Below are 21233 nucleotides of genomic sequence, written 5' to 3' on the forward strand. Positions count from 1 at the left end.
TTTTAAAATTATTTTATCAACTCAAAAGAATTGTTGCTGGACTTCTGATTCATAGGAATGACCTAAAATATGAACTTGCAGAATGGTACCAGAAATTGAAAATAGGGTCCTTGCCCAACATCCAAGCCAAAGCAGCCTCCTGCACTGACTGCTCCGCCTGCAAGGTGAATGCAGAGGGCCTGGGGAGGCTCCATCAGGCTCCCCCTCAGTTTGCTGTACAAGATTCCCCTACACCAGTCAAAGCAGCTCTGTGCTAATGGGCACTGGAATTACCAGGCCACCTGTGCACCCGTAGACCAGAAGATGTCAGTGCCCATCATGCTCGTAAGAGCTATATCCAGCAGTACAAGCCATCTTCTCCCTGCCTTGTAACAGCCCAAGTGCCTTCCCCTTTTATTGCCACACAGACTTTTTCTCTGGCAGTTCAGACAGTTGCAGCCAGGAGACGGAGCCCATGAGAAAAATCTCTAAGAGCACATTTAGCAAGATTCACATTTTGCCTTTTTGGAAAAAATGTCCCCATGTTCTGATTCAGGTTTCGTCTCTGCCTCATGGCATGGTGACTTCTGGAGGCAGGTCCTTGCTGCTTTTCAGCCATGTGTCTTCCATGTAGCTGCAGCCTGTTCTGCCAAGCAATCTGCCCTTCTCCCTACCCTTGGCTGAGCACCCCATCCTTTCTCCTCTGCTGTCAAGGGAGAGCCCTTCTCCTGGCAGACCCGGTGGGCCTAGGGGGTGATGGTATTCACTGACAGCTCTGACCTGGCAGATGGTTTCTAAAAGCTATTTCTTCTTGTTCTCACATCAACCATTCCCAGGGGCAGAAATTCATTATGCCTCTGCTCAGGTCCTTTCTGCTGTCATGCGTGGAGGGCACATAACATGGTGCAGAGCCAGGGCAGCTACCAGTGGAGCTGGAAGTGGAGCAGCCAGAGCGGTGTGAGAGTTGTGCTTGCTGTAGGTTATTGCTTTTCACTGCACAGACCAGACTTCTGAAGACCTGATGGTGCAGGGATGGGCTTAATCTCACCCTGGCAAACTGGCCTTGGCTGAGTCTTTATTATTGAAACATTGTGGAGATCTCGGATAGGGCCTACACATGGGGGATGATCTAAAATGACTGATCTATTTTCAAACATGGAGAGGTGGGAGTAGAAACACGTCCTGCTTTTGCCTATTGCAGTGATATGGGATTGAAGCAGGGCTGGTGCCTCCAGATATGGTGTAATGCAAATGAGCTCTTACTGCTTTGATCTCTTTATCTTCCCTTTCTCCTTTTCTTCATGGAGACTACCTTTAGCGTAGTTTTCAACCTGCAGGCCTTTAGGAAAAATTTCAGCTGGTTCTATGGCTCCAAGTACCATTCTATCCTCAGCCCCAGCTTTACCCCAAGCAATTCAGGCATTTTGTGGTGACCTCGGAGATTTCAAGATAAAGAGGAAAGGAGATAACAAGAACCTTTATGAATCACTCTAGTATAATCTGAAGAATTTCTAAAAGCATCATTTATTGCCTTTGGGCTTCTTTTCTAAAGGTGGTGTAATTGTGCGTTTTTCACTGGAAGCTAATGAGAGTGGCCAGAAGATAGGTAGAGACATTGCTCATCTCCCAGTGATTTCAGAGAGACAAGAGTGTTTCATGCCTTGCAAGAACAGGTCTAATGTTGGACCTTTCCATGATAAGGATGGGAATTTTGGTCTGGTTTGTACAGTTCCCCCAGAAATCAGACTGCTGGACTGGGAGGCCTTAGTGCTGTAATTGTGCAATTAAATAATCAAGAGGATACCGGGTTATTAGCTTCTCCCCACAGTCATAAGAATTTCAGCTCAAACTTCCTGAGTGTAAGGAAGGTCTTTTCTATGGTCCAGGAACCCATGTGTTCAGCAGCAACACTGAGAGGAGCTAGGAAGAGAACCCATTAATATCCTGAAAATCTTGAAAAATGCAAAGATATTCATATAGTAGAGCAATTATGGGCTTGAGAAGCTAGTCACCATTTAGGATTCTTAGTAGCTTCCTGTAGGCTCAAAACCTGAGGATAGCAGTTAGATATGTTGAGGTGACCTTGCCTCCTTACAAAAGAGGAGCACAGGGTCCATGTCCCTAGGTAGTGAAAATCCTGTCCGGTGGCTTGAGCAATGTCTGTCATCACTTCCAGGTGTTGCCACATGCACAGGATTTCACTGAGGTATGAAAGCAGCCAGAAACCTATAGAGTACCCCACTGCTGACTCCCTGAAAGTCTGTCCCTTGAACCACACCCTGAGCTTGCAGAAACCTTATAGATCAAAGATTCGCTTGAAGGCAGCTACTTTCCCCTGCTCTTGTGGAAGGACGCCACAGGTGTCTCGTCATTCTGAGTGGCAGAGGGACCCCTGGAGAACACCTCAGGGTACTGAAGCCAGTGACCAGACTTTCTGCCCCTCTGGAGTACAGAGAGAGATGACAGGGGAATGTCTTCTCTCAGCCATAGCTAGGAGCTGCTCTTTCTGTAGGAAATCTCCCAGTCCCGCCATGTCATGTGTACTTTGCAGATCTTGAGCCAGATGTGCATGTGGCTCTGAAGGCTCTGTGCTTGGCCTCACCCAAAACTGTAGATTTCATCTTCAAACCCTCCTGACTGAAAAGTTGTAGTCTTGTGTTACTCTAGTGTGGCTTCAACCCGTTTTGCTTTAGTTCTGCTGACTTCTACTTGTGTTAATTCACATTAGAGTGCGTCTCTGGGGAAACACTTTGCTTATAGTCTGGGAAGGGTATATCAGGAGCTTTGTGGGTAATGGGCAGGGTTTATTGCTCCCCAATTTTGTGAGCAGCTTTTAGACACCTTGAGTTTGTGTGAGATGCATCAATACCGCTGTCCCTAGAGGTACACCCATCCTGGGGGTATTGATTAGACCTATCTTGGGCAAGTATCACAGGGCGCCCTTCATGCAGGCCCACATATTATATCGTAAAAAACTTCCCCCTTGCCCTAAGAGCATGCACTTCTACAAGGTCCCACAGGTGCCTTCACCAGAGCTGAGTCTGCTGGGACTGTGCTGGTCCCCACAGGGACATCCATGGCTCCATGTTTCAGAGCACCAGCACCACAGCCTGCATCCCACCTGCCCGAACAATTATGCCAAAGAAAAATTCCTTTGATCTTTAAAGCTCATATCATCCCTGAACTAAAACCCTGTGGTAATCATCTCATAGCACTGGTAGAAAGCATGGCAGACAGTCCTACTGGGGTACCCAAGGCATGGTGTGTGTCACATCATTTTTTGGTAAGGAAGATCAGCTAATCAGTGAATAATCAAAGGTTGTTCATGAAAGAAGGCGACATCAAAGCAAATAATTTAAGGAACCCCTCGAGGGCCAGAGGAGTTGTAAGGTCTGAGGCTGAATCACATGAGCTCAGTTTCCATGAACTGTGTCTCAGTTTTCCTGCAGGTACAAGTTAGAAATGCTTACGATAAATGTTTAGAATTAGTTGGGGAAGGGGGGGATGTTAAATCACACTAATTACAGACATGATGGCTTTGGTGCAGTGCCATTTGAAAGCATATGTAATTTCAAAACTTAATGCAAGAGGCCTTAAAAGACATTGCTTCATGGGTAAATGGGGGTGATACCAGAACAGAGTTTCAGTTCCGGGAGTAGTAGCGTAGCTCATCTTACCGTCAGCATTTCAGACCGCAGCCATGCAAAACGATTTGACAGTGAAAGGTTTTGTGCCTTTATTTGATAGCTTGCAGGCCAGTCACTGGGGAAAAGGAACACGGGAGCTCTGGGACAGGAGCGGAATGGCTTGTCCCGGTGTCTAATGCACTGTGGTGTCATGAACTCAAAGGCAAGAATCTGGACAGTTCCTCTGATGGTCCTACATTGCAAGCCTGGGTGAAGTTGCAGCACCCCATGTCCTCTCCTATGTTTCTCATTTATTTTAGAGTTAAAGGATCTAAATTATGTTCTTTGTGCATTTCTGTAATGCCTGCTATGGTACGGTCCCCATCTTTGCAGTGGTTTCTCCAGTGCAAATGACAATAGCCATGCTTAGATATGAGTGACCCAACACTTGTTTGACTCCACTGGATGCGAGTCACTCAAAAGAGACAGCTACTTTGGAAAGTCACAGTCATTGACAGAGCTGAGAAAGGTCAAAGGAGTTCCTAATCCATTCAGTCCACGAATCCCTAATCCTTCTGCCAGATGTTGCTGAAAAAAAAAAAAAAAAAATCCATCAAGGTTCAAATACCATGGGTTCCTTTTAACATTTACTAAATGTAGCTAGTTGAAGTAACCACCCCCAAACACTTGAAGAGATAAATAGCTTCTCTGATTACTCTGACAGAAAGCATTTCCACTCTTGCATGCACCGGGGATGTACATAACACAAGAAACATAAGAGCAAAAACTTGGGAAAACACAGCAACAAGTCAACAACATCTTTACATGAGTAATAAGTCAAATATTTACTCCCACAACACTTCAGGCAAGAATCCTGTGCTTCAGCTTTCACACAAGCATGGACAGTCTGTGGAGAAACATCTTGTACTTTTGTGGCTAGCAAAATCACTGGGTCCAGGACCATGCCCAGGAAGTTCATTTCCAGCACTTGGAGGAACTCATTCTTCCGTCACAGAATCTGTCCTTTCAGCATCCCCTCCGTGCTGTCCTCATACCATGGCCACGCCAGAAACGCCACCACACCGAGCCAGATGTGATGTCCAGGAGTGATGTCCAGAGGAGCTGATGTGTGGCCTATATGGGATCTCACACTGGAGAGTTAACAGCAAAGCTGAGTTGTTGGCACCCTATTTGCCTTGCTGGTGATTAGCCAGCAGACCACTACCAGGGTTTGCACTATGGGCCTCCCCTTTCAGCACTGTGAGTGTAGATGTGCCGTGCTTGAGTCCTGTAGGACTACAAACCACCAAAGCATCCAAACACTCAAAACATCAATGAGTTTTAAGTAAAATGACCCAGAATATTCCCCATGCAATAACCTTGGAAATCAGGGCTGGATTTTTCTACACTGCCCCAAGAGATGGTGAGAGAGACCCTTCCCTCAGACCTGTCTGGGTTCAGGCCAAGGGTGCAAGAGGGTGAGAGAGAGGGGAGCGGAGCATTTAAAGAAAAACCATGTGAGGTGGAGCCCTGAGGCTGTCAGAGTGGTGGGATAATGGTATTTCTCCTCTGCCTTTTTAAAGATTTCTTCAGAAACCAGTATATTTTGTTCTTCAGGTTATGGATCAAGGGGGAGGAAAGAAGGGGTCAAAACATCTTTTGCCCATTACTGCTGTGCTGCTGGGTAGGACAGAGGCTGAGGGTCTGCGCATGCCTGCAACCCCTGCCCACCCAGGGGTGCCGGACAGGCAGCTGTCCTCATGCCTGGGAAGGGGCTGGGCACCCAACATGCAGTTCAGTGAGGTTTGACAAGTGTGTCCTGCAGTGAACAAGTATTCCCTTACACTGCCAGCAGAAGGCAAATTAAGGAATATGACTCGGAGTTTCAAGAAGATCTTGGAAGTTTTAGATCTGTGTTTTGTTTCATAGCCTTTCATTTTACGTTATTTTTCGTTATTTTCACACTGTTTCACAACATGTCAAAACATCAGGCTAATTCATTGCAACATAAACAGGAGACACTTTGATGTAGTGAAAAAAAGATGTTTTAATGGGTGCTAAGTAGCAACTGCCCTTAGGGATTTAAAAATAAAAATAGAAGCGGCACAAAATAATATTTTAACCCTTCTATTGTATCCTGGGATCATCCAAATATAGAATGCAGCACTAGACACAGAACAATGCAGACAATAAGTTTATTTTTGCATTCATTCTTGAAATAGAATTTTGAATTCCTGTAGATCTTTCAGAGATTTTTCCACCACTTCTTTGGAGAGAAGAAAGTTGAAAAAAAAACTTTGCCAGGAGTATCTTCAAATAGGTCTGATGAAACTGCACAGGACACATCTCCAGAGAAATTGTAAAGGCAGGCTTCAGGCCCTCCCTAGCTGTAACCCTGTCTCCACCAATGCCAAATTGATCTGGTTAGAAAGTGGTGTTTTTTTGTGGAAAATGGTGCAAAACGGAGAAGCCTACACCCCCAAACTTCTTAAGCCTCTTTACTAGCAGAACTCAGGCATCTTCTCACTGAAAAATACAAAAGAATTTCAATTTACATGAATTTACAATAAACCTGCTTTCCACTGAAGTGATTTGCTACCCAGAGCCCAAAGCCAGCCCGTGATGCTCCAGGGCGTCTGGTATATGACCTGTGGTCCCAAGTCTTGGGTCTGCAGGGTCTCAGTTAAAATGACAGTGTGCTGTGCAGGCGGCAGCCAGCTCAGAGAGATCCCTCTTGTATGGCTGGGTTGTGCTGAGAGAATTTTCTCTTTCATGTTTCAGTCCTTGTCCTTGGCACAAGCCTCCTTCCTCCATGCGTTTGTCCAACACCAAGATAGATTCCCACTGACATTTGGTGGGGAGGACATATCATTCCTTATGTTCACAAGTCTGTGAGATCTGCAGCTGGAAAGAGTGAAGTAAAATGCCTTTGTTTTTATGTTGTGCCCCCTTATTCTCGTAAGAGACACCTGTCTGCCTCTGCCATTTATTCTAAGCAGTCCAAAGGAGCCAGGCAGTGTCCTGTCTATAGACAATGAACAAAAATAGCCCCTTCAGCTTCACGCAAGTCTACCCGGTGCCTCAGATGACATTTGTCTTGGATTGCTGTGCTTGGTAGGGAATTACATCCCATCCATTCCCACTGCTTTCAGCCACAATAGCTTTTAATTCAGCCTCATCTTTCCCCATAGTTGTAAAAATCAAGGCTCACTTGCAGTCACCTGGACACAGCTTCCGCTAGACTTGAGTAACAAGCACGATTTTCTTCATGTGCAGCTGCTCATGAGGGCAGGGTTGCTGCTATCAAGTACCAGACCTCCTGAAGAGCCTCAGAGCCCAGAAGCATCCTTGTTTTTTCCAACTACCAACTGCATCATTTGCTGCAGACTTTGCTGTATCGTCCTGAGGCAATGACAGCTCTGCAGTGGGTGGCTCACAGTGACTTCAGACTCAGCACGCCCCTTGGACCCATTGAGTCGCAGCACAGTCTCCTCTGGGAGGGTCTGTCAGACCCAAACCAGGATACGAAGTGAGCCTTTAGCTGGAGATGGCAAAGACTGAGACAAGCACAATCAGATTCCTCTCACCCTTAAACTCAGAGTTTGTCAACCACAGAGGGTTTGTCCCTCGTTCCTGGTGTTGTTCTCTAGTTTCCCCAGTTTAGAGCAGATCTGTGCAATAGGATGTAGCCCATCTTCCATGGCTTGCTCTTTCCTCAAAAGCATCTGTCATGGATATGCACTGGAAGAGCTCCCTGTTGCATCTGGCATGACCAGTGGTCACAGATACTTTTGGGCCCAAGGACATACTGTCCTACTCCGGAGTCACTGGGCTTCCTGTCTCCTCTCCATCTTGCAGGAAGAGCCTGGGCTGTGATAAGATGCTAATGCTGAAATGTTTTTTTGCATTATTCCTTCTTAGCAGAGAGGAGGGACAGAGCCTGGCATTGGGGTTTATTCTGTGCGAACCACAGTGTGACTGACCAGAGACTTCTGTCTTTCTTTTCCACTAGAGATCTGAGCATGAACAACATCAGCCGGCTGCAGCCCAGCACTCTCCGTCACCTTCGCTTCCTGGAGGAGCTGTAAGTATGGAGATGCCACACTGGGCAGAGCATGGTCAGGGTGGTGGAGGGACACTGGGGAGGGTGCCTGTGGCTCTGGTAGCAACCCCCAGTGTTGTCACTGTGGCTACAGGCTGAGATGGAAGGACGCTGCACACTGGGAGAGGGTTTATTTGCTTTTCTATCTTAGGGATTTGACTGAGGTCATTGTATTTAGGCTGAGAGGGTGCATGTGCCAAAAGTCAAAATAAAAGGGGACCCGATTCATTCTGCAAAAATCAACACTGTACCCCAGAGCAGGCCCAGAAAATGGGAGCTTCATTCACCCTTCTGCCTACAGGGTCCCCCTCATAGCCTCCTGCACTCCAGAGACACATCAACTCCCAGGCACTTTGCAGTTCAGATGGCAAAGAGCATGTGCAATTGAAGTAAAAAAACTTTTCCTCAGAGGCCGTGGGGGATCATTGTGCACCAGTGTGTATTGCGGTCGGAGCAGGCACAGACACAGCAGCAATCACAATCCCCAAGGATCAGCATGTGGCTGTATGTCAGTGAAGGAGTGGCCCCACCTCTGAAAGTGTGAAAATTAACCACCAACATTAGAAACCACTGGAATTCCTTGAGAGTCCCAAAAAGTGGGAGCCTAGGGGGCAGAATATTGAGGCCGGCCATTTCTGCATGGCTAGATTGCACCTGTATGGTCTTATTCCACTTGACCATGAGAAACACCTCCAGGTGTTATTCACATGCTGTTGCTCCTGACAACACAATAGCTTCTGTTTGAAAACACAGTTTCTTCAAAACACTATTATTACTTCACATGAAATCCTAGTATTAATGTTGCATCTGATGTATATATTGTAAATTTGCTGTATATATAACACTTGCTACAGCTCAATCTGTCTAAATGAAACATTTTGACTTTACTGAATCAGTTCTTGCAGCCACCGCTATACACGACATCGACATTTCAAAAATGGGATTTTCTAAAACGTCAGAATTTCCTGCAGAATAGGTGTTTGCACTACCCTGAAAGGAGGCATTTTCATCTCCCAGATGTGCTAACCCACATGTTCTGCAGTGGAGCGACCCTGAATCATCAGCATCCGGTACTGCAGTATGCCAGTGACGTGCACAGATCGTGGTGCTGACCTGCCTAACACCTTACTGACATGAGCTCTGCGCCCCGAGACGCTGTGCGTGCTCAGGCACCACTGCCATGAGCAGAAAGTCCCCTCTGTGCATTTAGAAAAGAGTTTGCAGATGAATGTGCAATCCTTATGTGGACACAGTTATGCAAAGACGAACTTACTCCTCTGAACATTCAGTCTTGACTAAAGAGACCAGACCAGATACTGATGTTCATTATTCCCATAACAGATCAAAGCTCATAATTATCAAATTTTTAAGCACGTTTTTAATTTCAAACGGTCTTGCAACTCATCTTCATCTGCCTGTAGTTTCTGTTCACTAGATTTGTAAGGACACCAGCTACCCAAACTCCCCTCCCCCTTAGGCATTTACAGCCTGAACAGGAGTAACTTTTATCCTTCTTTAGCTCTGGAGCTCAAGCTACCCACAGAAGGTGGGTTTTTCAAGACCTTGCATCCATCTTGCAACCTTTCTCTTTCCATTTTGTCAATATCCGTGTTGAAGTGTGGACACCCATAGCGTTCACTGGGGGTAGTACAGTTTTTACAGACGGTTGTATACAATTAACAGTTGTCTTGCTGCAAGCAATCGTGCCCTGATTACATGTCATGTAGAAACAGAACAGTCTCAACGAGTGATGAATAAATATTCATAGGCTCCAAGAGCCTGCTTCCCAAAGCCAAAAATAATTACAAATGAAACAGATGAAGAGGAAAAATTTAAACAGGAAAATCTGAAAAATAATTGGAAGTTGTTAGAGAACATTTCACTAGAGGTTCAAAATGCCACAAGTCCTCATTTGGAAAGCAAAGGTATTTTGACTAGGAAAAAACCATCACAGTTAGGAGAAGAAATGGAAACTACATCACCCTCTGTGCCAGGAGGTGCACAAGAATCAAGCAAACAAATCCTGCCTGTTTACACATGCTCAACAGAAATTTGTTCAGGTTTCACAGCTCAAATCTCTGCAGATTTCATCTACCCCAAACATATTCCTTTGGGTCTGCTGGGGTGACATGTAGCACATGAGACCAAGTCTTCTGTCTGCCTCCCCATGGAAGAACTGCCCATGCTGGGTCATGCTAAGTGAGTGAAGACCAAAAAACCCTGCTGAGCAATGAGGGACAATTCAGGTATCTCAGTGTTAGTGCCTCCCGGGGAGGAGGAAGACCTGCCTCCCTGCCTCCCTGCCTGCCTCCCTGCCTGCCTCCCTGCTTGCCTGCCTCCCTGCCTGCCTGCCTGCCTGCCTGCCTCCCTGCCTGCCTCCCTGCCTCCCTGCTTGCCTGCCTGCCCCCCAAGCAGACAGTGAAGAGGACCCTGCTGCAGCCCATCCTTGCTGCAAGTGCCTGTCTTCAGTTAGATGGAAACCTTTTGGCAGGTTTCTTATTTCCAGGGATTTTGGGTGGTCTTACAGCCCCAGACTCCCTCATACACTATTGTGTTCCCTGTTACATCCTTGATAAACTGGGTGAGTAACAGGGTGAACAACTGAAGACAAAACTTGCAATATTCAATTCAAGGTGAACTAAAACTTATGCTCTGGGGCTTTGGTCAATCCAAAGAAGTTCTAACCTGAAAGAAAAAGTTTGTCTCATTTTCGGGTTACTTCTTAACCTTTGCTCTTTTACTTTGGGTCAAACTTGGAAAAAAAATTATATTTCAAGTATTTGCTTTATTGCAAAGAAGTTTATAAGAGATGCTTGAACATTCTGAAAAAAATCACAGGTTCCTCAGCCAGGAATATTTGCCAAATTCAACACAGAATTTCAAATCTTCTTTTCAGTTCCCCTGGAAACTCTTATATTTTAGAGATATTTTTACCTTGGTCTAATGACCAGAAACTCCTGACACCCCTGGCCCTTGAACACATGTGAATGTGATCTGTAACCCTCATCTTCTTTGACAGTCAGAGAAAGTCCATGTTCCTCTGCCTCCTCCACAAGCAACTCATAGTTCTGCTCTCCTGCTCTGCTGCTGCCAATCTCCTCTCTTAGATACCATCCCAGTAGCCCAGAGTGACAGCAGCTTGGAGGGGACCTGGTGTTTCACACCTTTTACAATTCCTCATCTTTCTGTGCCTCTATTTTAGCACCTTCTCAGGATCTTCATGAAGGTGAAGTTTCAGGAAAGTCAGAGATCATCTGGACTCAAAGCTCAGCTTGTGCATGGAAGCTCAGCTTCCCTAGTGGGAAGGGGAAAGTAAGCTGCAAAAATGGGTAGATGAAGCCCATGTGTCCCATGGACACTGAGGACAAATGTGCCTTGTTGTACGTCCTTCAGGCTGGTGAGAAGCACTTGGAATCCAAGTTGTTGGATCCACTTGAGCCCTGAGTACGTTAGTCCTCTGCAGTCACCCATGCCGGATGGGGGCATGCAAGGAACAAGTGAGAGCAGAGTGGCATGTGAGGGTCTTGAGGACAGTGGAGCAATCACCCAATCCACATCATGATGTCCATACGGGCTGTGTCTCACGCGACATTTCTGCATTGTCTCTAGTCCCCTCTGGAGACCGAAGGACCACGTCCCACAAGGGATCAGAGGCAGCACTCTGGGTAGGGCACAGATGAGGACACCAGCACTGCTCCAGCTTAAACTGCTCGCTCACTGTGTGGTCTTGGTAAAATGATTTTCCCTGCCAGTGCCTCTATTTACCCATCCATTCACCAAAGAGAACGGGCCTCTCAGGTGTGCCGGGACCTGTTAGTCATTAGTTTTTACTGTGAGCTGCTCAGGAAGGTGTTGCGGATGCAATTAGCACTCATGCTCAGAGGCTGCCAGGAGACCAGATTCTCCAGTCTCAGCTAGCTTTGAAGAGGCAGTGCCGCTGAGGACTCCGCTCCCATGGCTCTCCATCAGCCTGCGCTCTCCTCTGTCACCACCACCCTCCAGCTCCAGCGGGGAAACAGAGTGACAGGAGAGGCTGTGCCCTGAGCAGGCACAGTCCCAGCCCGGCACTCACCCATCCTTCCCTCCAAAGAAAACCTCCAGTGATAGAGGTGTTCAGACCTGGGCCTCACACAGACAGGGAGCAGCCCGGAGTTTAGTGTGTCTCCTCTTTGTTTCTTTTTTTTCCTTCTTCTTTACTTTCTTTCTCTCTTTTTGGCAGCAGGAAGATTGTTTAAAGTTGCTAATAAATTCCAGTTAATGAAGCCTGAAAAGCCAGAGCTGGGAGCCAAGAGAAACAAGAGCAATCAGTACAGAAGGAATAGAAAGAGGATCTTGAAAGCCGGCCTGGGAATAATAACATGTTGAAATGTGTTTGCCGGCAAGGGCTTTGTTACCGCGCTTTGAATCCAAACAGGAGCACTTGGTGCCAAGAAGAGAAACTGCAGCCAAAGGCAGGTGTTCATTGCCATTCACCTCTTGCTTCAGGGCACAGCGGCAAGATCAGACCCCTTCCCAGCCACTGGCTCTTTCACCTGCCTCTTCTCAGGCCCCGGGGGCAGAGGGACTCAGCATCACGGGGAGTGCCATGCCTCTGCATCAATGCAGGCACAGCAGGCTCAGGACCCACACCACGGCTTCCCCTTGCAGGCTCTTCCCTTCCCCAGGCAGCTCATGCAACTCAAGGGACCGGACGCCAAGAAACAGCATAAAACCAAAATGAAATAAAATGCAGGCATTTATGCTGGGAATGTGAACACAGCAGCCCTCTTCTTCTCCCCTGCACCAGGGAAGAAACCCCCTTCCCATGCAGGTGCACAGACCGGTGGAGCCATCATGGGTTATGGAGCACCAACACTGCAGTGTGCCCTGCCTGGTGTTGGAGCACCTGCCATTACCCACATCAGCTCCCAGACATCTGAAACATCCATCTTTGGGGGTATTGTCCAGCACAGGGTGTCACTCCAAGGCAATCTTATTCTTGTAAGAGGCAACACTGCAGTAATACTGGCTTTGGGGCATGACTCCTTCTTGAGAGTGGGTGCTGACATTTCTGGACAATGTTCAAGTGTGCTGGCACAGTGATGAAAATCCTTGCCTGGAGCAGTGCAGTAACATGTCTGGAGTAGGGTACTCCTAGGAGAGCAGTTTTGGTGGTTTTCGATGACATAGCAGGCTGCAGAGGTCTCTGGTAGAGAGACAAATGCTTGCAGGGCCATGATCTTGCCTTGCCAGGCTGAGATTTGGAGGCAGCATCACTGCTCCCTTGGCAGCCACCTTGCCTGACACAGCTCTCCATTTCCAGATGGCTGTACGCAAGGTGCAGCTTCTCTGAATGCTTGGACACCATGGTTCCCCCAGGGTGCTGCCTAGCTCCTGTATCTGAGAAGGCATCAAGATGCAGCTTGTTAACAACAAGGGAACTAGCCCCGGTTCATCCAGGACTTTCAGTCCTCCCAGTGACATTGGTCCTTGCAGAGGACAGCACTGGTCATCAATTCAGTGGGAGGGAAAAAGCACAGAGTGGGTCAAAGGATCATTCCTCTGATGAAGCCTTCCAAATGTCATCCCTGTGCAATCCAGCGTGGCGCTGAGGCAGACATTGGCTAAGGTGTAGGTGGAGACAGGACAGAAGGGCTTCTAAGGGGTTCTCCATCATACACACTGAAAAATGAAGCCAAGTTATTGCAGGGACCCAAGTCAAATTCAAAATGATGTGAAAATTTAGAGATTTCAATTCTTTTTCTACTCCATTTAGGCTAGGGATAGTGCTCAGCAATTGAAAAATCCTTACAAGTGAGGATAGTTGGCCCCAATTTTCCTGAAAACTGCCTTCCAAATGTCTAGCTGTGTTCTGGGGTATCCCAAGTCAGGCACCCACAGAAAAGTCAATATTCAAAACTGTTCTGAGGGTTTGGAGGGAACAAATCTCCCCTGAACACCTTGACAGTTTTTCATGTAAGTGGATGGAGTGAAGTCATTCAGTGTCCTGTATTGGGTTGTTCATTAAGGGGTTGTGTCTTATTAAATCTTACTTGGCAAATGAATCCAAACTAGCTTGCATATGAACATTCATGTGGGTTGAAAACTGGCTTGAGGACCATAAACAAAAGAAACGAATGCCATCAATCTATCGAGTTGGAACAGGCATTCGGTGGGGGTATGGAGAGCAGAGTTAGAAACAGGCATGCATAGTCTCCTCCTCAAGGATGGAGTAAGGCAGTAAAGACCACGTTAGAGAGACCTCCAGGTGATACCAGACCAGGACCAGCTGCAGATTCCTGTGTGGAAAGGGAGAGTCCACACCTGGCTCTTTCCTCAAATGTACCATGTTTTCACTTGCACGGCTTAATTGGCTTCATTCCTGTTTTGCACCAGCATGAGAACAAACTCAAGTGTAACACAAAGCCCTTGGTCCTCTCTCCAGGGGTTGGCACAGTCTTGGCATGATGACACTGTTTAGACAGGAGCGCAGAGAGTTTATCTGGGCACAGATTCTGACTTGACAGTGTTAGTGCTTGAGAAATGAACCAGAGCAGGAGATCAAAGCAGGAGGCTGACACACTCAATAAAGATCTGGCAAGGGGGAAATTCTCTGGGATATGGACACACATGTTTGTCCTGTCCTGCCAATGGGCAATGTTCCTGCCTCCTAATGTGAATGATAAGAGCATCACAGTGTTGCCTGAGCACATGACATGAGCTATCATGCCCAACAAACAGCCTTTGGGCGTGCCATGGAAGTTGTAGCATGACCAAGAAGCCCAAGATACAGGAGGGGGTGGGAGCCTGTGGTAACTGAACTGCAGCAACCATGAGGTGGTAAACCATGAGTTTGTTCCAACTTGGACTGTATTGGGAATGCAGATCAAAGCCTGGAGGAATGTTCCCAGAAATCACAGGAGTGGGGAAGTAGGGGGGAGCAGAATTTAAAATCCAATGAACACGTGAGCTTTCCAGAGCAAGCCAGCCAACTCCAGGTCTCACCCTCCCCTTCCACCTGTCCCTTCTCTCCCTCTTCCATCAGTCACTTTAATTCAGAACTTTTCCTTTCTCCCAACCTTATCTCACAACATAAGCTCCAGAATGGCAGGACACACAGCTGAATGAAGTCTGTCTGCCCTAAAAAGAGACCTGAGCAGGCCTGAAGTAGAGCTTGTGTGCTCTGGACCAGACTTTCACCCTGCAGGAGCAGCTCCTCTTCTCCCCATGTGCTTAGGGTACAAGAGACTGACACCTCTCCATCCTTCTTAGACGGGTTATTTGCTTCAGCCTTCTCCACAGAAGGAGCAAATTAAGAGCTGTCTCAGGGGAAGTCACACTGGCAGCATCATTTCAAATGTTATTGTTTCCTTTTAAATAGAAAGGAAGGAACTATTTTGGTGGATTTCCTGTGGGATCTGGATTCTAGTGATATATTCAATGGATGCCTGTCTGCCAGGCTGGGAGATTTCTGAAGAGTTTGAAAGGGACAGAAGGAACCAGGCACTAGGGAGACATGGAAAGAGGAAGGGTCACACACAGGGAGTCTTTTGTGTCTTGGATCTCTTACATGAACAGGAGTTAACAACATGGAAGCAGGCATCTCTTCCCAGTGGCCACTCCTCCTGCGGGACAGGACACCCCAAGAGACCCACCCATCCCTGACCTTCTGTCAGAGAGCTGGGACAGCTGTGAGCCCTCGCCTGGGACACCTGGCCACCCCTCACAGCGTCATGAGGCTCCTGTCCTGGGAGGTTCAACAAACTTCCAAAGCCCACCCCTCCAGACCCTGTGTGCATGTCCTGGACATGTAGCCCTCTGGGAAGGTGAAACCTCAGACTGTGTGCATGAACCCAGACATCTCCCACCTCCCAGTCTCTGCACACATATAAGTAAGCAGAGACCATCTTGGACCTCAACAGCACTGGCAGCTGCCTTGGGAGGTGGGTTGAGTGAAGTGGTTGTGGCTGGTGCCTCCCTTTGTGCCTGCTCCTTGGCTCAACATGTAGCTCTGAACCTTGGGGAGAGGATCTGGGCTGCCCTGGCAGTGGAGAAGAGGTAAAGGTAGAGAGAGAACAGCTAGAGGCCAGAGGTGAGCCAGTGACAGGGCAGAGTCTGTGGGTGACAGGGACAAGGACAGAAGCAGCAGCAACAGGGTCCGATGGCTGCCTTTCCTGGCGATGGGGGTGCTTTATGCCTCTAAATTCACCCAGAGATGGTGAAACCAGTGCATCTCCAGCAGAGTTGTTTTTTTCCCTCATGTTCTGTTTTGCCCATGGTGCTCAAATGACACAAGCTGTCTCAGCACATGTCCCGCCAGAATATGGGGCTCCCTTACACCCTGTTCTGAGGCCAGGAGCCTTAGCCTGGGCTCCATCCAAGCTCCACACTCCTCTCCTGCAAATCCTGGAGGTCCCAGATCCATTTAGAGACGTGGCAAACGTTCAAACACACCCATGAAAGTGAACATAAAGGTCTGCCAGGAAACAAGTCAAGAGGCACATGTAACCATGAATACGTGTAGCCTGCTGCCAGCGAAGGCAAGGGGGCAGACAGGGGCTCCAGGGAGGTGAGGACAGAGTCCCCCACAGAGCGAGCGCAGCCTGGTAGGATGGATGCTGGGAGCAAGCTGAGGATGCCACGCAGGAACACCTCCCCTCCAGGCGAGCACTCCAGGCTCCTGGACAACACTCCCTCCCATGTGGAAATCAGCAATCAAAAGGAGCAATTACCCCAAATCACAGCCCCCAAGTGACAAATAGCCCAGCCTGCCAGGCGGCTTGCATACTGCAGAGGCAGGTTACAACCTGCTCACACACATTAAAGAGACGACCCTGTGCTGTTTATGCTGTCGGAGGCCTAATTATGGGAGCAATTTTCTCTAGGTTCCCGAGGGGAGAGACAGGGAGGGAGAGAGCTCGGGCACCCGCACATGCCTGCTCTGCCACTAGTGAGTGTGGATCCCCAAAACGGCTCCGATCCTCTCCATGACCTTTGCAGAGTCCTCGCTGCAATACACTCTGCTGCCAGCCTGGATTACACTGCTCATCCTTGACACCTGTCTCCTTTGCAGGCAAAACGTCTAAAAAGGAAACTGAGCTTTGCTGATGCTGAATGAATACAACAAGCTTGCCAGCATCTGTGCCTGAACTCTTGGGCCTGGTTTGGATTTTCTGGGAGAGTGAAGATGAGCCTGGTCATGAATGATGTTCACTATCTCCTTTTGGGACATGCAATATTCCACTCCAAGTCAAGCAGACAACTACAAGTTTCTTACCCTGTGACTGTGGAGAAGTCCAACCTTGATCGGTGTTTTCCCACTTGGGGATCAGAAAGTAAAACACAAATGCAGCAAAAATTTGGGGTTTTAATGAGGTTGTTGAACCTGTCTTCATGATTTCTGGGTGATGGGCACTGGGACTTAACCCTTGTTTGTCCTCATGGGAAAAATAGGAGGAGAAGGAGAAGATTCTCCTTAGGTCAAGCATAAAGTCAAGAGTCCTGGACTTTACTCCTGGTTCCCACCATGGTCTCTCAGGATGACTGTCCTCGTCAGTGGAAGTAATAGTAACAGTGATGCAGTTTCCAATGTCAGTGAAAAAATCCAAATACCTGTTAATGCTCCAGCCTGCTCTAGGCCTTCTTAAAATTTGAGTGTTCTGATCATATGATTCTGTACAATGGTGAATCCCACGGGTTTCCTTGGATAAATTCTTTCAGCTAGTTCTGAACATCCCCTGCTCTTTGCTCTGTGTCCCCGATGGTCCCACTTTCCTTTGTGATGCTGCTCTTTGTCTTCTTCTCCCATCCCTTCACATTCATCTTCATTCGTCAGGCTTCCCAGGCTGCATTGTCCCTATCTTCACCTTCCCTCCTACAGTTTTCTCCAGTCATAACTCATCCAAGAACCACTTCTGACTTTTCTGGCCTGGTTTTCAAAACTATATTCAGATGAGCTGACTCTACTGTGGGCACCTACATAGTACCCCCCAGCCCCAGCCCCTTCCCTGGTCTCCTCTCACAGCAATGATACCAAAATCATGTGTTGAAGGAGCTGGGCCTGAGCTGTGATGCCACAGGTCAAAGCAGGGCTGGGAATTAAGGGTTGGAAGCAAATCCAGTGGCATTGATCAAAGAACCTGCATCATACAGAAACAGGCTGCATGCAGACAAAAGGGACAGAAATGGGTCCATGATTTAAGGATAATCCTCCCAGGACCTGTGCATGAGCAGAAAGTAGTTCTCCCCCTGCTCCCCCCTCACTGCCGGGCACCTGGCGTAGAGCAGGGTCTGAAGGTGGGTCAGTGCCCTTGAGCAGAGGTTCCTCTCACTGGCAGCCTGTGCTGTAATTTCTGTGGCGTGGGGTCTACTGCAGGTATCCAGGGGGTGATTTGATCCATGAGCTGTCACTGGATGCTGAAAACACTGGATTCGGGTCTGGGAGGAGTAATAAACGATAATTTGCCTGTTCCCCGAGCTGTAAGAGGGGATGATATGCAAAGGATCCCAATGGCACGAGGATGGCTCAGCTTGCAGGTGTTGCAGTCTCCTCCCCAAAGGGACTGTAGCAAGACACATGAATTGTTAAGCCTCTGCAGACAAGGGACTGTCATTACAAGGATGTTGAGACATTACTGGCTCTTCTTTTTGTTGCAGACGCCTCTCTGGAAACCAGATCTCCAGGATCCCAGGGGAAGCTTTCTCTGGCCTCTACAGCCTGAAAATTCTGTAAGTAACTCACTCCCCTCTGCAGAGCCACCACTGCCCCCCCCTGCCCCTTGGCACTGACCATGCACGGGGACTTGCAGCCACCCAGAGGGAGAGGCAGAGTTACAAGGCAATGTAGTGTCACTTGTTAAACCCACCTGGCTAACAGGGCCCTTGGTGAGTAGGAAGCTGTGTCCCACCCCAAGGACAAGCCATCCCCCCTGCACCGCTTCCTTCTACTCTGCTGCAGCAAACCGTGAGCAGATCACCTCCAGGGCACAGCCCTCCATGCTGTGTGGAGACACGCCGCAGGAGAACCTGCAGAGGTTCACATTTTGCATAAAATTCACCAAATTCCCTAACGTGGTTTCCCCGAGACGTGGTGTCCAGACCCCAGACTGGCCCACATCTGCTCTGCTGCAGACTCTTGGGGCTGGGTGAGAGCAACTCGAAGGTCCAGATATCTGCACTCTGGCAGGTGCCACGGAAAGCTCCTGTGCTCTGCCCAGCTCAGCCACTTCTTTGCAACCAGCTTGCCCTTGCTGCAAACTTCTGCATGGCCCAGGAGAATTCTGCAGGGCTCTGGAGTGAACTGCCCCTGGGAAGGGTGGGATCCTTGAACAGTCTGACTTCATCCAGAGCCCAGCCTGCCCACAGGGTGATGGGGACATGTGCAGCTGGCTCTGGGAGCATTGCAGCAATCAGGCCATGCCTGGGAACTGTCAACCCTGGTAAATGAAGGCCTCCTTGTCATCGTGGGCAGGCCACCCACCTCTGCCCACCCACCAGTGGGGAAGGTCTAAGTGACAAAAGCTACCAGCAAGTTCCTCCCCAGAGTATTTTTCTACAGGACAGGGTGTCTCACTGCTCATACAGTCACACCACTTTCTGCATCTGTGTGACAGTCCTGCAGGGTCTGTGCAGGGTATTGAGGTGGGACTCCCTTTCTCCCTTTCATGAAGCATCTTAAAAATCTCCTGCAATAAACACTTGATCCCCAAGGGGATGTTTTGAACTCAGCCACAATGTGAAATTGTTGTAGCTGGTCCAGTTTATACAGAGCGAGCAGGTACAAACCTGCTCCCAGGATTAGAGAGCATAGGGCTGTTTACTACGTCTTCTGAAGAAGTAAAGTATGAATCCTGCCCTAAATCTCAGGGCTTAGAGATTTATCCATCCCCTGCATTAGGCAACAAATCAAAGGAACTGAGGAAAAACCACAGCTCTCCCACCCAATTTCAACAAGAGGAACTTTCTACTCTGGGAACGCAGGATCTTTTAAAGCTGCTTTTGATCAATTTCTATTTGTGTCAGGCCCAGGTAACTACAGATGCAGAGTACAAGAGCAATGCCTCCCCTCCGGAGCCAGCACAGCTCCCTGCAGGTTGCAATAAGGAGAGGCCCGTGCTCTCTCTACCCTCTGCCCGTGTGTAGACAGGCTCACAGACACCCGGTGTGCTCCACCACAGCTGGGACATGTTCACAAGTGACCCCATTGTAAGGAGAGGCTTGAAGGATCAGAGCTGGGAAATGGTTGCATGGAGAAGCCGATTCCTGGATGTCTTGTTCATGCTTCAGGACAACCTGCCTTGCTCTCAGCCAGGCTGTGCCCAGTGACAGAGGGTGGCCCTTGGGCTGTCATACCAATCCCTCTGGCTGCAGACATGCTTTAGATTTACTCTAACCCCCTGACCTTTCCCACGGAGGTATGCAGAGGACTAGCGCAGCTCCAAGGCCAGGAAAGGAAGGGTTGATACTCACAGTGAGTGGCCCATCCAGTCCCCGCCATGGGCCTCTTACTTAAAGAAGTTCTTGCTTTCTAAAAGCAAGGGCATGGCCAGCCCTCATTCCACTGGGAGCATTTCACTTTCCAAAGACTGGTGCTTCCCTGGCTTGTTTGCAAGGGTATGTTGGCCTGTCATGTGCTCTTGTTACAATAGATGCCCTGATTGTTTTCTGTGACTATACTGTGGGCTCCACAGGAGTGAGGTCATTGATGGATTCAGATGTGGGTCCCTTCACCCTCCAGAAACAGCAATTGTTCACTCTCATCTATTTCTTTGTCACTGTGAGAGTGATTTCCTCTGCTGAGAAAAGACTGTGGGAAAGCACAAGGTGCTGAAGAAGGCAGGTGAAGGCCGCCGTGTGTTTCCTTCAGGTCCTTCAGGTGACTGGAGCAGTGACCTGGTTGAGGCTGGTGACTCTGCAGCAGCTCAGCACAATCTGCTCTGTCTCCCCATGGACCAGGGGGAACAACTGTCCTTCCTGTCACTGGTTTGCTGAAGAGTCATGGGCCACTCCACTTCCGTCTGACCTCCTCAAGACAGGAGTGTGAGTGCAGGGTGCCTTCCACAGAAGCACCACAACTTCGCTGAAAGCACAATAAAATCATCAAAAACTCCTGAAGGGAAAGATGATAATATTGCCATTTTACAGGCTGGATAAACCAAGGCAGGAACTGAGTTTAGAGGCAGGGTGTCCCTTCCCAGCCCATTGCAGAGCACCTTGCACCTTCCCTCAGAGTTTGGTTGTGGTCAGGTGTGGAGAGCCTGGAGAGAGACTGTGGGGCTGGCTCACCCTGCTCCTTGCACTCTGGGAGTGACCAAAAATCCTCATCCTCTTCCCAAACCGTGTCTCAGTTCCCTCTTCCCTTGCTGTGCTTCTCCACCCTGATCCAAGCCTGCTGAGGGCAAGACTGCCCTGTGAGATGGCTGCTCCAAGATCTCCATGAGACCTGGCACTTTGAAACTGAGAGGAGCAACTTTAACCCAAAAGACTGTAGGAGGCATTAGGGGCTAATGGGGAACTGTTGTGATTTATAGGATGCTGCCATTATGGAT

General features: G+C 48.5%; 1 protein-coding gene across 1 annotated transcript in view; it reads left to right on the forward strand.

The window, feature by feature from the left end:
• The window catches only part of LGR6 (leucine rich repeat containing G protein-coupled receptor 6), a 146842-nt gene that overhangs the window by 44451 nt on the left and 81158 nt on the right, over window positions 1-21233 (forward strand). The window contains exons 2-3 of the mRNA XM_074925442.1: window positions 7618-7689; window positions 18343-18414. Of these exons, the coding sequence (XP_074781543.1) occupies window positions 7618-7689; window positions 18343-18414 (144 nt within the window). The remainder of the gene's footprint in view (window positions 1-7617; window positions 7690-18342; window positions 18415-21233) is intronic.

The sequence above is a fragment of the Athene noctua genome, chromosome 23 (genome assembly GCF_965140245.1).
Source record: "Athene noctua chromosome 23, bAthNoc1.hap1.1, whole genome shotgun sequence".
NCBI lineage: Eukaryota > Metazoa > Chordata > Aves > Strigiformes > Strigidae > Athene > Athene noctua.